This window comes from Leptodactylus fuscus, chromosome 2, assembly GCF_031893055.1.
Source record: "Leptodactylus fuscus isolate aLepFus1 chromosome 2, aLepFus1.hap2, whole genome shotgun sequence".
NCBI lineage: Eukaryota > Metazoa > Chordata > Amphibia > Anura > Leptodactylidae > Leptodactylus > Leptodactylus fuscus.
In genome coordinates this window covers 155,397,615-155,413,400 of record NC_134266.1, presented here as the reverse complement: position 1 = coordinate 155,413,400, position 15,786 = coordinate 155,397,615, and the positions used below count along the sequence as shown (strand labels likewise).

General features: G+C 38.2%; 1 protein-coding gene across 2 annotated transcripts in view; it reads left to right on the top strand.

Moving 5' to 3' along the window:
• Positions 1 to 15,786, top strand: part of SPNS2 (SPNS lysolipid transporter 2, sphingosine-1-phosphate) — a 114,651-nt gene that overhangs the window by 42,649 nt on the left and 56,216 nt on the right. For both annotated transcript variants that reach the window (XM_075264897.1, XM_075264896.1), the window contains exon 2: positions 2,081 to 2,146. In XM_075264897.1, coding sequence (XP_075120998.1) covers positions 2,081 to 2,146 — 66 coding nt within the window. The remainder of the gene's footprint in view (positions 1 to 2,080; positions 2,147 to 15,786) is intronic.

The window sequence follows — 15,786 nt, the reverse complement described above, 5'->3', positions numbered from 1 at the left end:
ATTTCTGCCCCTTGTATAGGTATATGGAAAACACCCGCCTTTCTGCGGGTATAATTGACATGCTGTGATTTTCAAAAACGTAAATTTGCAAAATTCAGCTTATTTCTGCAATGTGTGGATGGGATTAGACAGAATCCCATCCACTTTGCAGGTACATTAAACCCTCAAAGGTTTTGATACAAATTTTGTAAAACCTGCTTCAGGCGAAGGCACCACAACAAAAAAGCATTACGAGAAAAACCATGGCAGCAACGCATCACGGTTTTTCCCGCAGTGCTTTTCATAGAAAGTCTGCAGAGGTTTCTTCTGTGGAGTTTCTGCTTCCATTATACCTATAGGGAAACCACCAGCATTTCCGGAGGTATTAATGACTTGCTGTGATTTCCAAAACCGCGACTGTTACCAAGTTACAATGTTGACAAGTGAAAGTACAAGGACACAAAAGATCTACTACAAATCAGTTTATTTTGGAGTTAGTTTGTGTATTTTCCCTACTGTCTACTTGAAGCTTGTGGATCTAGGTCAAGGTGTTATATATGTATATATATAAATATATATACTACGGCATAATATGGTATTCTAGTCTCATCAGTGCTCTGATCTTCTGCCAGCTGTGAACCAGATGGTTTCTTGGCCAAGTTAACTGTAGAGAAAGTGAAGCAGATCGAGGTTGGACAATGTGCTGCACCTATATTTGCTTATCATATTTTCCTATTGTCCTGCAGATGAGCAAACTCTACAGCTGTCACATGTGATAAACATGTCACAGGAAGGGCTCAGTCCAAAAGTTACACAGTGATAGGGCACAGAACACTATCTTAGATTGGCAGAAGGTGCAACATTTCCAAGAAAAATATCTGTTTCACAAGGTCTTCTTCGCATAAGAACATATGTAGTTTGTAGGTTTTATAGATTATTATAGATCAATTTCTGAATTATTCAGTTTCCACAGGACAATAAATAAAAGCTAAACAATGGAGTGTTGCTTTTATAAATCTTAACCAGGTTCTTGCCTGTCACTGTAGTCATAGCTTCTTCTAAATGTACTGACTGCAGTATAGAGACAAAGCTAATGCACTTGTAGCAGAAAGCAAAGTAAGCTGAAGATACAAAACCACTTAAGCAAAATAGCATTTTGTTGCGCTTGGATGACCCAAATATTGAGCCATTTATAAAGCTAGTGTGCACTTGTCCTGGGGAAATGGGCCACTGGATGCTGCCAGAAGTGAACACGCTGTTATCACAAGCTTTCTCTTCCTCAGTTTTTAAATAACTTTTACATTGTCTTCCTCATTTAGCTAGCGGAATTTCTTTAGAAAGTGTCTTTGTGTATTGGACCTTAACTTTAGCTTTCTACGATGAATTTAAGAACATGGTTTAGATAGGTCTGATAGGTTTATTTTATTTACTTATATAGATCCAATATATTCTGCAACGCTTTACAGAAATTGTCCTCACTAACTGTCCTAATAGGGCTCACAATTCCCTATCAGTATGTCATTGGGGTGTGGGAGGACATACAGACTCCATGCTAATATTTTTCTTGCACCATGCTGGAATGTTTCATGTTTTGGATCTATCCAAGACATTGCTTAAATGTATTTCTTAAAGAGATGTTCCTAGACATGTTATTATTTTATATTGATGTCAGTGGGCCAATAAACATAACAGCCAAGTGATCACCAGTCAGTTTATTTGTATGCAGGTCCGCCAGCTCTTTGTGCCTGGTGACTGCTGCAGCCAACCACATTTCTCAGCCTTCACCTCTTCCTAATCTGCTGTGATTGGCTACAGTGGTTCCTTCACACAAACGGGACATCACTGGTGACGTCAGCCACTGGGTCCTGTATACTGAAGAACATAGCTCCCACAGGTGGAAACAAAGCCTCCGCGAGAGTTGAGTTCTGTTTTTTTTTTTTTGTTTTTTTTTTAGTGGTAAACCCCCCCCCAGTAGTTTTAAATAATAAAAAAGTCTCAGAATACCCCTTTAATTTCATGCAATGTATGTTTTTTTTTCTGAAAACAGCTGTTCCTTTTCCAATAGAACAAATCAGTTACATTGTCTATTTTCTCTTAACAGGGGTTCTGCTGGACATTCAGCAACATTTTGGAGTCAAGGACAGTGGTGCTGGTTTACTACAAACCGGTAAGTGTCCATTTTCAAAGATGTTTGCAAAATCTGCAACTGGGTTGCCAACTACCATGTGCTATTTATAATATTGGTGGCTACTTATGTGACTGAGGAGTCTTTGGGCATCAGATGGTAAGGGCTGGGTGAAGATATGCCCAGATCACATTTGGTCATCCATTTAGCAGATGTTTTATTGTTAAAAAAAAAAAAAAAATACTTCTACACAGACTTGTGGAAGCCAATACAAGAAAATTACTACAACATATCTGTCACATATTAGCTGCTTTTGGCCTGCAAGTTTGATGTTCCTGCTCTTCCCAGGGTTCAGGAACAGGTTGGGGCCCCTCTTCTTCCCGATTTTGCAGGCTTGCATCTTACCCCTATGGATCTCGCTAATTAAATACTAACAACTTTTTCTTTTTTCCTATAAATCCATTGTTAAGGTGAATTTACAAACTTTGCAATATACTTTCTTCACTTGTCTCTTTCTGTTACTGATCAAATCTGTACAATAGAACTCTATAGAGAGGGGAGGAAAAGGAGAGTTTCACAGAGATACATTAGCAATATATAGAGACAGTTTTCACAACACAGCTGAATTATCAGGAATTACTATCTGTTTTCTCCTCATAGAAATCATACATTAAATGCCGTAGACTGCATCATACCCCTGTCTTTCTCCATCTCTTCTTCCCCCTCCCCTCTTCATAGAGCCCATTGTAAACTGATCTGCTTTGTGTATGGAGCAGAGATGGTGTCAGAGTCAAGAAAGTCACCAACCTTGGCTTCAAAATAACATGATTAATTACTTTTATATTATGCAATTATTGATATAGTGTAAATAATTAGATGCATAATTTGTTACAGATTACTTTTATAGGAATTTGATCACTAGATTTTTACTACTTGTGGTGACAGTCCCTTGTCTTGATCGGTTGCCAATAGATACAACCATAAATGCAGGGACTTTCTATAGCACTTATCAGAAACTCACCTATTAATTTCTTATTGTAGGTAGGTAATCTTCTGGTGCATGTAGTGTCCTTGCCTAATAACTCATCCACTGAAAAGCAATTGTGGCTAGATTTCTGACAAGTGCCAGACCATAGAAAGTTCCTGTCCTCGTGGCTGTGCCCATTGGCAGTTCACACAGAGTTTTTCGGCAGCAGATTTTGAGGCGTAATCCGCCTCAAAATCCGCTGCCAAAACCAGCTCCCATTGAAGTCATCTTAGTAGCAGAAAAAAAAAAGAGAGATGACCTTCCTTGCTGCGGATTCCACAGCGTCAGTGGCGCGAGGTTCCCTCCCGATTAAGCCCATTTATTTTGGCCTAATCTGGAGCGGAATGCCTGCACCGGCATTCCATCGCGGCTAGCTTCATGTAATATTCACACACAGAATGCAAATTCCGCTGTCTGAACATACCCTTAGAGAAAATGTTTAAAACCCTGCAAAATTTCAATGATTTGTATTTGCAAAACGGTTTAACTTTCAAATCTCTACATTTATATACAGTTATGTTCATGGGAAAATCCCTTTAATAAAATTCACATAGGTTAAGCTATAACATCTATGATATAGTAAGAAAGCTATTTTAATGCTGTTACTAATGAGTAATGAGATCAGTGTAGTTTTTATGGAAAAAATATTAAAGGAAAGCACCGTGGTCTCATAATCCTCACAAAGAGACCCCCTGAAAAGCAGGGATCAGACTATAACATGAAGTGATGTTCGCCTCTGCAGGGGCAGCCGTAGGGTTAATCATTTCTTTTTTCCTTCAGCTTTAGATACTTTAGCCCAAACAAAATGAAAAGACTAAACAGGCTGCACCTTCTGTAGACACAAGGGATCTGAATGAGCTGCCGCTGCTGTAGTTCCATATTTCAGATATAACACATCTGGTGGGTCCTGACTGTGAGAGTAATGCATTAGACTGTAGAAACTAAGAATAATCATACACTTCTATGAAGACTAGGTAATATATTTAACTGTTTCACAGCCTGACTGGTTTGTATTATAGTGAGCTTTAGCCTAGGAAATTCAATTTTAAGGCTATGTTCACATCTGCACTTGTTATCTGCTCGTTGCAAATCCGTATAAAAAAAAAAAATATTTGTCAAAAAAACGGTCACAAACAGTTACTCAGCACATACCTTAGTCCATCCTTTTTGATAGTTTGGTCAGTGGGTGCCCGTCAAAAAAAAAACTGTCCGTTTGTGTCTGTTTTTGACAAATACGGTTTTTTTCCCCTTATTCATTCTGAGCATGCACAGAGAAGAATGAAGAAGGAAAAACGGATTGCAAAATAGACACAAACAGCATTCTATCAATTGGTAATTCATTTGTGTCCACCTGTTTTAGACCTCAACGTTAAATAAATAAATAAATGAATAAAACTGGATTTGTTGCTGTCCGTCAGGTATGTTTATTTAAAAAAAAAAATAAAAATTACTCCAGCATGCCCAATTATATATAAAATATAACTTTTACTTCAAAAATTTAAAAACATAGTACAGACATTGATCCAGGCACGTACAAAAAACAGATAAGCTTGCACGTTTTGGGAACAAGGATGAGGTCCCTTATTCATAGGACAGAGCAACAGTTATTAGTCCGACTTTTGTGTGTGTCCAAAACAGCAGATGCGTGGCAGAAATGCTCCGAACACTCTGAATCAGTTTTTATGATCTTTAGACGGATCACAGAAACTGATTTCATGTGGAGTCCACACCTCAAGTGTGAACCCAGCCTAAGAGTGTTGAAATATATGACTTTGCCGCCCCTTAGTTAACTGACTCTCCTGGGAGATTCCGTGTAAAAAAAGCATGGTTACGGAAGACAAAACATAGTGATAATGTGTCACCTCTGTATTCAGTTTGGCTAAGTGGTATTAATGTGAGAATAATATTCCTGATTTTTACAATAGTTACTTTCTTATTTTACTACATGAAATTTAACGGGGTTGTTCAACATTTTAAAATACTCTGTATACATTCAAATTAACCATAGTATTGCCCACAGTCCATTGTTTTCCATTGCTGATGAAATATTCCATTGGTGATACAATCTTCCATTGTCTTCCGTTGTTGATAGACTCTCCTATTGTTTTACATTGTTTATTGAATTTTCTGTTGTCTTCCCTTCTTGGCTGAATTATAAATCGTTGATAGAATTTTCGATTGTCTTTCGTTGTTGCTAGGATCTTTCTGTATTTTCTATTGTTGATACATATTCATATACTGAAATGATACAAAATGGAAACCCACATTTGTGTAGCATATAGTATTTTGTATTATTTTATTTTTTTATGTGTGCTCCTAGCATAGCTTGGTGCTGTCTTGAGTTCAGGCCAAAAACATATCATGCCTTTTGTCTATTCCAATTCCATTCATAATCAATATTTCCTCTTCTATTTGTTGAACCCAGAGCCCTTTATGAAATCAATAGATAGAATTACCAGAAATAATTACAAGAAATATATTGATGATAAGTGGATTGAAGTTTACAAAATTGGCATTTAAGACCAATTGTGGCCGACATAAGACCATACGTTTTCTTTATGAATAATAGATCATATCTGTAAATGAAGACATTAGTGAAGCGTAAATGAAGCTTTCAGCAGGCGGTGTTGTGGACTATAAGCAGCTGTGTACATATCTTGTGTAATTATGTGTTCATTGTATCAGTCACATAGTGCCTTTTAGTGTAATTATGTAGAAGAGAAGATGATCAGAGAATCCATGATTTGCAGAATATTGAACTGAGACCTAAGAGTGCACACTCAGATCCTTGGAGACTTGCCAATAGTTAAATGATCAGCATTTGCAGACTGCTTACTCTACTGTCAGGCCACTGACCATTTAACTACCTGAAGGCAATATAATAATTCTAAGAATTAATATTGATATTCATGATATCTTAATAAATGAGTGACTCATCAGAAGAGAAGCAGATAGTAAAGCATAGCTGTTGGCTCAGAAAAATAGAACTGCTTATGGAAAATGTTGGGTACAGGTGTTAAAGGAATTCTATCACTAGAATACCCTTTTTAAACTAAATACATGTAAGAATAGCCTTATGAAGGGCTATTCTTCTCTTACCTTTATTATACTGATCTGCGCCACCGTTCCTGAGAAATATCTTCTTTCTTCCTTATGTAAATGAGTTTTCTCTCAGCACTAGGGGGCATTCTCCTGCACTCAAACAGTATTGGGGGTGTCCCCAGTGCTGCTTGAAAACTCTCCAGGGACGCCTCTGTCCTCTTCTCCACCTCTTCTCTTACGCTCCCATCGCGTCTTCGTCCAAAAGCGCCGACTGTGCATGTCTGTTGGCCATTTTCCTGTGGCCAAACGGGAGAAACCACAGGAAAATGGCCAATGGACATTCACAGTCAGCGCTTTTGGACGAAGACGCGATGGGAGCTCGAGAGAAGAGGCCTCATGGATCAAAATAACAAAGACCCCTGAGTATAATGATAGTATTTGTGGGGCCCGTGGTGTCACTTGCCGATCCCGGCCCTTCCAGGATCGGCAAGTAAATAGGGCCCGTAACGGCCTATTAAAAAAACAAAAAAACGCAGCGGTAGCAGCTGTCACCAGGCCCCCTAATGGCCCGGCCCTGTGGCAGCCGCCTCCGCTGCCTCTACGGTAGTTACGCCCCTGGGTCTAAACCTTAATGACATGTTTTACATTCCATTTAGGCTTATCTCTCTGTGACATAGAATAAGATAATTATTCAGCATTTCAGGCTTGCAATAATAAGATAGAAGCCAAGTCAGTGTGTGCCTGACAAATTGCTATCCAAAGTCACTTGACTTACAAAATTGCAGCAAACTGGTAGACAATATTACCAAAAATGACAGCAACTATGTGTAATGTAGGCTATGTCATTGTGTGTTAAAAGAAAATACAGTATATTGAATTTCCAGGGATGAAGGATTATGGATGTATTTTAGCAGAATACTAATATCGTATACAGTTGATTTATCTACTTGTCTTTATCTCAGTACTGTATATACAAGTATACTGTGTAGCAGACTGTGGATGTCTAGTGGAGAACCATGAAACTGTTTCAGGGAAAAAAAATTAAGACATACCCACCTGTCCCTGGTACTCCGGTGTCTCCCAGAGTGGTCAGTTCTCCTGCTCCTGTGTTTTCTTCTCGCGGAAGTCCGTGCCACACTGTGACGTCACGTGTCCCTTTCCTTAGGAAAAGGTAGTGACGTCTCATGTCCTTTGCTGAGGCTGCTGGACGGCCGCGACTTCTGGCAGAAGAAAATACAGGAGCAGGACTGGGACCACATTGGACAACTCCAGAGCACTTGTAAGTATGTTTTTGTTTTTTTTTTCACCTTCTCCGGCTAAAGCACTGGTTATCCTGGATAACCCCTTTAACCAGGAAGTGCAAAAACTCAGTGGTTTATTTTTTATGTTGGCATTTCTATTGTCATCATGAGTTATATGATATAAAAGCATGTCGTATGTATTCATGACTGAGATGTGGTGAAAATACCAGAATCATATCATATTTACATACATCCTATTTACATAATAGGATCTCAGGGGAGCCCTGGTCTGATGTGCTTTATCCCTGCTGACATGTTACCTCCTCTCAGTCAATGTACAAGAACAGCCATGACATATGTTTAACTCACTGTAAGCATACATAACATTTTATCAAAGCCTGCGTCCATTAGTACTGATCGCAATGTTAGTTTTAGCAGCCTGATCTTCCATATAAATATGTCACTTGAAAGACACATAATGGCACGCATAGCTTATATAGTGAATCTTGTATACTGTACATAGAGCACACTTTGTGTCTGCCTACTGCAGCTTGCCAAAGCTATTCCCATTCATTGTTCGCATCTAGCCTATTACAGGATGTAAACGCCCTCCTAGAAACAGCGTAGGGGCTGGGGTCATGGTAGGTCAGTATGACGTTGTAGTCCGTCAGAAACAATTATCCATCTCCCTGTGTTACTCTGCTTTTCACTAGCTCCTGTGCATTTCTCACTTCTCATTAAGTACTCGCCATATCATTTGTTACTATATTTGGGTTGCGTCGTTTCAGGCCTACTCATAGAATGCCCATAGGATCTCATGTATGATGAAAGCTGACAAGATGTGTTATACTTTACAAGATTATTGAAACCTCTTGTGTGCCTCTGCCACTCATCCATTCATAAACAGCCTCCATTTTTTATTCACACACATTCACTGTGACTTTGCAGGTTGATATATATTTGCAGCAGTAAGAACAGGACTGTATGGTGAAACTAGTAAATTTGTTCTTATCTAATCATTGGCTGGATCATTGCATTGAGATGTTTTCTTGACACCTTCATTAAGCTCCCCGTGAAGAGCCTTCCTCCTTCAAGTAATTGTGAAGTTCTTGGCAATGTGATCAGTAGCAATAGAAAAAGAAATGTGAAAGGTTAGAGCTTTAAATAAAAGCTGTCTAAATGATTCATCATTAAAAGCCTTTGCAAGCAAGTAATATGTCACCCCATTCACAGTTAATATACCAGAGCACTGTATTTATGTGCTCCTCCCTACAGTGGAAATAAGGCCATGGCACCCGTTCAGGTTTACTGCCTCAATATATATATATATATATATATATATATATATATATATATATATATATATATATGTAGCAGACTTAACCTGACTTCTTCAGCAGTTTAACCAATTGTAGAAGTTTGGGTTAACTGTGCTATATCTGTATATGTCAGTACTATAGTATAGGCTGTATGGTTTAATATAAAATTATTAAAAATATAATTAAATTAATTAAAATTAACTGATAAAAATAGTATATTGGAAACATTGTATCTTTTTCTCGTTGGTTAGATATTTGATTTCATGGAGAGGAGCTTTAAGCTTTCATTTTTCTTCCTTTCACACCTCAATAATGTTTTTGGACTCTTTCAAACATCGGTCTGTATGGGATGGGGTGTTAAACAAATTCTCCACTATTACTTGTGATATTATTGCATGCATGAGCTCTTACCAGATTGATAAGTGAAATATGAGAGTGTGGGTCTTTATGATACACCTAATTGAAAATATGATAGATATTTTCCAAAGTGCGATGCAATCTGAATCTCAATGTACTTTCTAGAGTGAAATGTCCTCTTTTAAGAAATATATTGGCACAAATGAGACATTAGTATCTAGAAATGCTTCCACGTCTCTGAGGCTTAGGTTAAATCAGCACCTGGGACAGCAGAAATGTGAATGTCTTCAGCACCAGCAGTAACTCTCACTGATCTGAAGTGATAAAGCTGCACAAGTTGTGGAACCTGTCATTTACCTTGTGTAAAGACAAAAGGTCTAGAGCTCTGAAAGGAGTCCATGTACTAAGGACTCAAGCTATCAGACGGGAAATAGTTCCTTTAATTGTAGGTCTCTTTAACCTTGAATGTGTGGTTTTATTATGTGGTAGTTGTTCCTCGAATGTGGATGTCCAGCTTTGGAACTATGTGGGATAAAGATACTTGCTTAGTGTATCAGGCTAAGATAATATGTGCATTACTGTAGCCCTTTTAAAGGACTCAATAGTCTGTTGCAAAAATCAGTCAATGCTATGCTGTAACTTGCTGCAAGCTATCCAATATATAGTTAATTTAAGTAGAAATATCTAGGATTCTCAATACAATGGTATGACAAGCTTGTTGCACCATTGTGAATCTCTTTGATCACTTCATATAATGCAATTTTGCTCATCTATGAAAATGTAGACATGTATACCCATAGAATGCCCCCAAAATGTAGGTTGTAGTGTTGATATTTGTAAATTTGCTACACAACCAAAAAGAATATGTGGTATAAAGACCCTATGAATCTGAACGTTATGTCTGTATTTCAGTGTCCGTGGGGTTCCATGGGCAACATCGTCTTATTGCCATTACTCTATATAATTAACCTCTGCTCTGTCTTGCATTATACAGTAGCAATGACATGATTTCTATAGATACTGTCTTGTTGCCACAGCTCAGGTTCTCACAATGGGTGTGACATCCCAGTATAATTATCATTCATCTGCACCATTGTCGTAGATCAGTGACCATCAGCAGAACATGAGGGTGTGACAGCAAGCAGTTTCCTGCTTAACATGGCATTACCCTATCTGATCAACTTGCTCATAGTTCCCATCTAAAGACCTTTGTGTTGTCACAGAGAAACTGCATATAAATCCACAAGAATTCACTGAATAATTGTATGATTTCACAGCATTTCTCTGTTTTATTTTTGTCCCCATTGATTTCCTGTACATTTATTTTTATGACATTTCCAATACATAATTGTTTCAATGGATTTTTCCTTTAATGTGAAGTTTTTCAGGATTAAATGTGTTCTCTATTCTCTTGTGCAGGGAATTGTTGTGTGAGCTTCCAGCAATCACCATTGCAGCCATTATATGCTGCTGACTCAGCTGGTCACTGCATCCTTTCAGGATATCCTCAGTGTGTCTGGGGAATATGTGTTAGAAAGAACTGAGCTTCAGGGAGGAATAAGTTCACAAAGTTCACAGGCAATATTTTTTGTTTGATATGCATCCTCAGACACACCCAATCTTTGATTCAGCAGCTTTACCTGGATTTCAATTGCAGAATTATTGTCCAGCTCATCCATTTTATTTGTGCCATGACATATGATATGTGATTTATACAATGGAAATGAAATGCTGCTAATGTACAGTATTGAGAAAGATAGTGGTTAGCATAGTGGCATGGCTAGTGGAGGGGGAAGTCAGAGTCCAATATGCTACGTAAAAGGACATCCATAGAGTGATAACTGGCAATTGAGAGCTTTATACTATTCATCTGGGTAAAACCTTATTCACACGTCAGTGTTTTACATGTAAGCCAAAACAAGGAAAGGGTTGACAACAGAGCAGGAGCAAATCCTTCCATTATATCTTAACTCCTGGATGGCTTACAATCACTGACCAAAATCGTGACGTATAAATAAGGACTTCATGTTTTCAGATTCATTTTATTTTTTTTGTTTGCATATTTTTGGCGCACTGTATCAGATCTTAAACCTCACCCCTACTTAGACAAGCCAAACCCCATATTGTGCTATTAGTAAAAGTGTCTAAAACACTAGTTAAAGGTGGCGCATGACGTGTTAGTTTTTCAGCACAAATTGTGGCTGTAGTGACGTGCCATCCATAGAACTGTTACTTCCATCTGTCTATAACTAATGGCTCTAGTGCCCTACATTGTCAGACATTTACAAGTGTTATAACATATGCATAGTATAAGTCATAGTGAATCCGAACAAATGCATATACAATATAAATTGTGCTTTACCTACATGAGCCTACATTCTGTATATAATAGGGTAGATCTAACGTGTTATCATATGGAAAGATTGGTGATGTAACCATGGCTTAGAACTATTACCTGGTACATAATAATAAATTATTTGTTATCAAATGACTATTTATTCCTATCATGTATAATTTCATTGCGTTCAGACTAGATTATTTAGGAAAGGAATCCATTGTGTAATATTTTCAAGTAAATATTGGACAGATCATATTCTTATCCTGAATGAGATTTGTGAATACTCTGAGACATTTACCTTAAAATTCTATTTTAATATTGTTACCTTGCTATAGCTAGCATGGAATGACCGCCTATTCCTGAGCTATTCCTTAAAAATAGCTTATGTCACCATGTACCGCACAGAAAGTACATCTATTCAGGATAGATTTTCATCAGGCTGAGGACAATTCTCTGCTGTTAGAACAGGGCTGGTGTAATTTTCATAGTGCTCCAAGCAATAATATATGTATGGGTGTTTTTTTTATGCTAGGATATTGCTTGAGATTTAATTCATTCTGACTTCATACAGTAATGATTGAAGAAAAGTGATAATTTCCAAGTGATGATAATCTCTTGCATTGTAGTCAGTCTGACATGTTATTATGGTAGTTATTTTGTACAGCTCCAGCATCTGAATCATTGGCCACCTCATATTAGAAGACTCAATGTTAGAAAGGAAGCATTGACATCCTATTGAAAGATGCTTTAAGCCCAAAATTATTATAATAATCAATCTGGATCTTTGCAAAATTATGGGATATAATCCTAGAATAACAATAGGCTAAAGGGCAAGGATACAGGTGGTTAAGTATTTATAGGAATTACCACTCATTCACTAATCTTAGGCCTCCTGCACACGACAGTATTGGATTTGCAGTGTGTAAATACTGATCTACAAAATGCACAAAAACATGTCCACGTTGCATCAGCATCATGTATTCCGGGTCTTGTCTCACTGTCCTGGTCACCAGGGGGGAAACGTTAAACTGGGGGGCAACTAGAGGAAGACATTGAACTGGGGGCAACTGTAGGAAGACATTAAACTAGGGGCAACTGGAAGAAGACATTAAACTATGGGGTCTCTAAACGAGGGCAATTGTAAGGGAACATTAATGTTCCTCTCTAGTTTCCCCCAGTTTAATGTCACCCTCCAGCTGCCTCATAGTTTAATGTTCCTTTCAGCTGCCCCATAGTTTAATGTTCCCCTCCAGTTACCCTAATTTAAACTGGGGCAGCTGGAGGAGGACATTAAACTATAAGGCAACTGGAGGCTGACATTAAACTGTGGGTGCACCAGGAGAGGAACTTTATACTGTGGGGGCAATTCAAGGGGAACTTTATACTGTGGGGGCAATTGGAAGAGAACATTATAATGCCGTGGCATATAATGTTGGGGTGACTTTAGGTGCTTTATGCTTTGTGGGGACACAAAGAGAAATGGATGGCAATAGGTGGATTCAAAGTAGAAGTGGGCAGAGCTAAATTTGCTGCGGTGCGCTATTCTGTCCCTCTTTCTGTCTTTTGTAAATTGGAGGGTATGTCAGTATGTCAACCGTGATAACTGATCCTGTATGATTCTGTACACTGGTCTGTGGCACATATGTGGACAAAATTTGCCACACTTGAATACAGCACAGACACACGCAAAATTGAAGTCGCGTGACAGGGCCTATAGAAATTAATGGGACTGTAATTTTATCCCCACAAGCTATGGTCGTGTGCAGGAGGCCTTAGTGTAACAGTTACTGAACTGAGTTTATGTCTGTTAGGACTCCAGACATGAGCGCAGTTAATCTTTGCCACAATGCATTGAGAATTAATGAGAATAGCTAACACATCTATCACTTGCCCATGAGCGCTGAACATATTTGTGGCATGCGAGCTGTTGAAATATACATTAATCTATCAAACTGTTTGCCTTGGAAGAAGTCTCAATTTGCCTTTGACCTCTGAGGCTTCATGAAAATTCTTCCAAGCAGGTGTAAAGCTTTGTGTAAAGTGTTCCAGACTTTGGTTACAAGATTAGATAGCTGTCTCACGATTACCTCTGAGAGGTTCTGTAATTGAACTTCTTTTAAGAACATCCCGGCAGACTTTCATTGAGATAGACTTGATATGGTGAAGTGAAGCTAGAGTCAAGCTGGCCAAATCCCAATTTATTTATGGAGAGAACATGAGAAGCTGTAAAGCCTGAAATCATGTCATCCTGACCGAATGTTTAGACAAGGCTTCATTTACTCTTAACACTAGACTTTTATTAGTGATCAAGGTTGTCTACATGCATGCTGCCACTCAGGGAAGAATCAGCTAAATATCTTCATATGGGATTCACCCTCAGGGTTGTACATTGCAATAAGCTTTTATTTAAGCATGGGAGTACATGCGGTATCTACAGGTCTATAGTATGCTATTTTGCTACCTTACTGTAACCAAGGAGAAATGCCTCTTGGGAAAAATACTTTGATAATATGACATGTGACCCTGCATTGCCCGATTACTTTGGAAAGATTTGGAGATACAGTATGGGCCCGCATTAGGCTAAGGGTGCGTAACTCAGGAGTCATGTAATATAGATCTCAAATTTGGCCATGTTTGGCCCTCCTAAATTACAGTACCAAGCAGGCCTTATAATATTTTACATAATTTATTTTGTATGCTGTATTTTAGACATAAGGTGAGACAAAAATAGTGTAAGAAGACCCAACTATTTTTTATGCTCACAAATTTTCTTAAAGGGGCTCTATCATTGGGAAAAGTCATTTTTAACTAAACACATCCTTGCATAGCCTTTAGAAAGGTTATTCCACACCTACCTTTAGTATGTAAATTGTGTCAGTGGTTTTTGAATAAGTCCGTTTTTATTCATATGCTAATGAGCTTCCAGCCATCACAGGAAGTTCCCAGCAGCACTCGTCTCTGCTATTATCTCCTATGTGCAAACAGGAAGCCGAGTCATCATCAGTCGCAGCAGTCTGTACTGTATACACCCATACGAAACAATAGCACAGAGGAGTGCACGATGTATCGTGCACCAGTCTAATTAGCATATGAATAAAAATGGACTTATTCAAAAACCACTGAGGCAATCTACATACTAAAGGTAGGTGTGGGATAGCATTTTTAAAGGCTATGCAAGGATGCGATTAGTTAAAAATGACTTTTCCCAGTGATAGAGCCCCTTTAAAGGCAATAAACTACATATTCTTGATCATAAAAAGTGCCAGGTCTACTATTACTATTGCAAGATGTAGTAAGATCCTTCCTGATCATGAACTCCAGGGGTGCTTTTCTCACATAATAAATAGTCTCACTACTATTTTTCTATGTCTTCACTCTTTAAGTACATATTATATATGCTCTTATGTTATATAAACACTTAGATGGTGCTGGGGAAATTAGTTTCTGTAGACAGTAAAAATGTTATCACAGTTTCAGTGTGGGCTGTCAAAACAAAGAAAAATGCACTTTTCACCCTTCTGGAATGAATTTCATTCTCACTTAACCCTACAGTACTTAGTCACAAAATGCTGTTCTATAAACCAGGTATGCTACTTTTGGCTATATTTTGTGCAGAAATCAGAAATCTATTGTTTATAGAACAACATGGGGCCTTTGTCTGTAACAGACAATTTAAGCAGTTTTACTTGATTTTTGAGTTTTCAGCCGACTGTTACTGCTATGTATGCAGCAAATATAACCAGGGGAAAGAGAAAAAAACAGCAAGGAGGCATAGGGCTTATAAGGATACTACAGAATTGAGGGAGTTTCCATAAGTTTCAATAAAGTAATAATTTTGGGGCAGACACAGTACAGTCAACACAAATAAAATGGAACTGACATTTTGTTCTTTGTTACAGTTTAATTCATAGCCAATGAGGTGCAGGCCCAATTCATGACTTTGCTTTGGGGCCCTGGTTTCTAAATGCCAAGGAGGAACAGCCTCGATGTCATAATTTTAGGTTTAAACACCCGTGTTCCCCATTCTGTAGTAATATGTATTTTTGTCTAGACAGTAACACAGTGTTAATTATGTGTTATAGAGTCATGCCTTTGTTGGGCATGTACAAATCTGTTTATGTCCCATGCTTTCTCTGAATTACTGCTTAATGCCCAGCAATGACACCACATAGTTACAAGAAAGTAAACTAACCCTTCGTTCACATCTGCATTTGGTAATCCATTCGGGGAATCTGTATGAGGACACCCCGAACGGATTACCAACGCAGATGTGACCGAGGCCTTACATACTGAATGGCATTTTCAGTCTTTACAATTTTATAGTTGTCATAATGATAGCCTTTTTGTGGATGCCAACC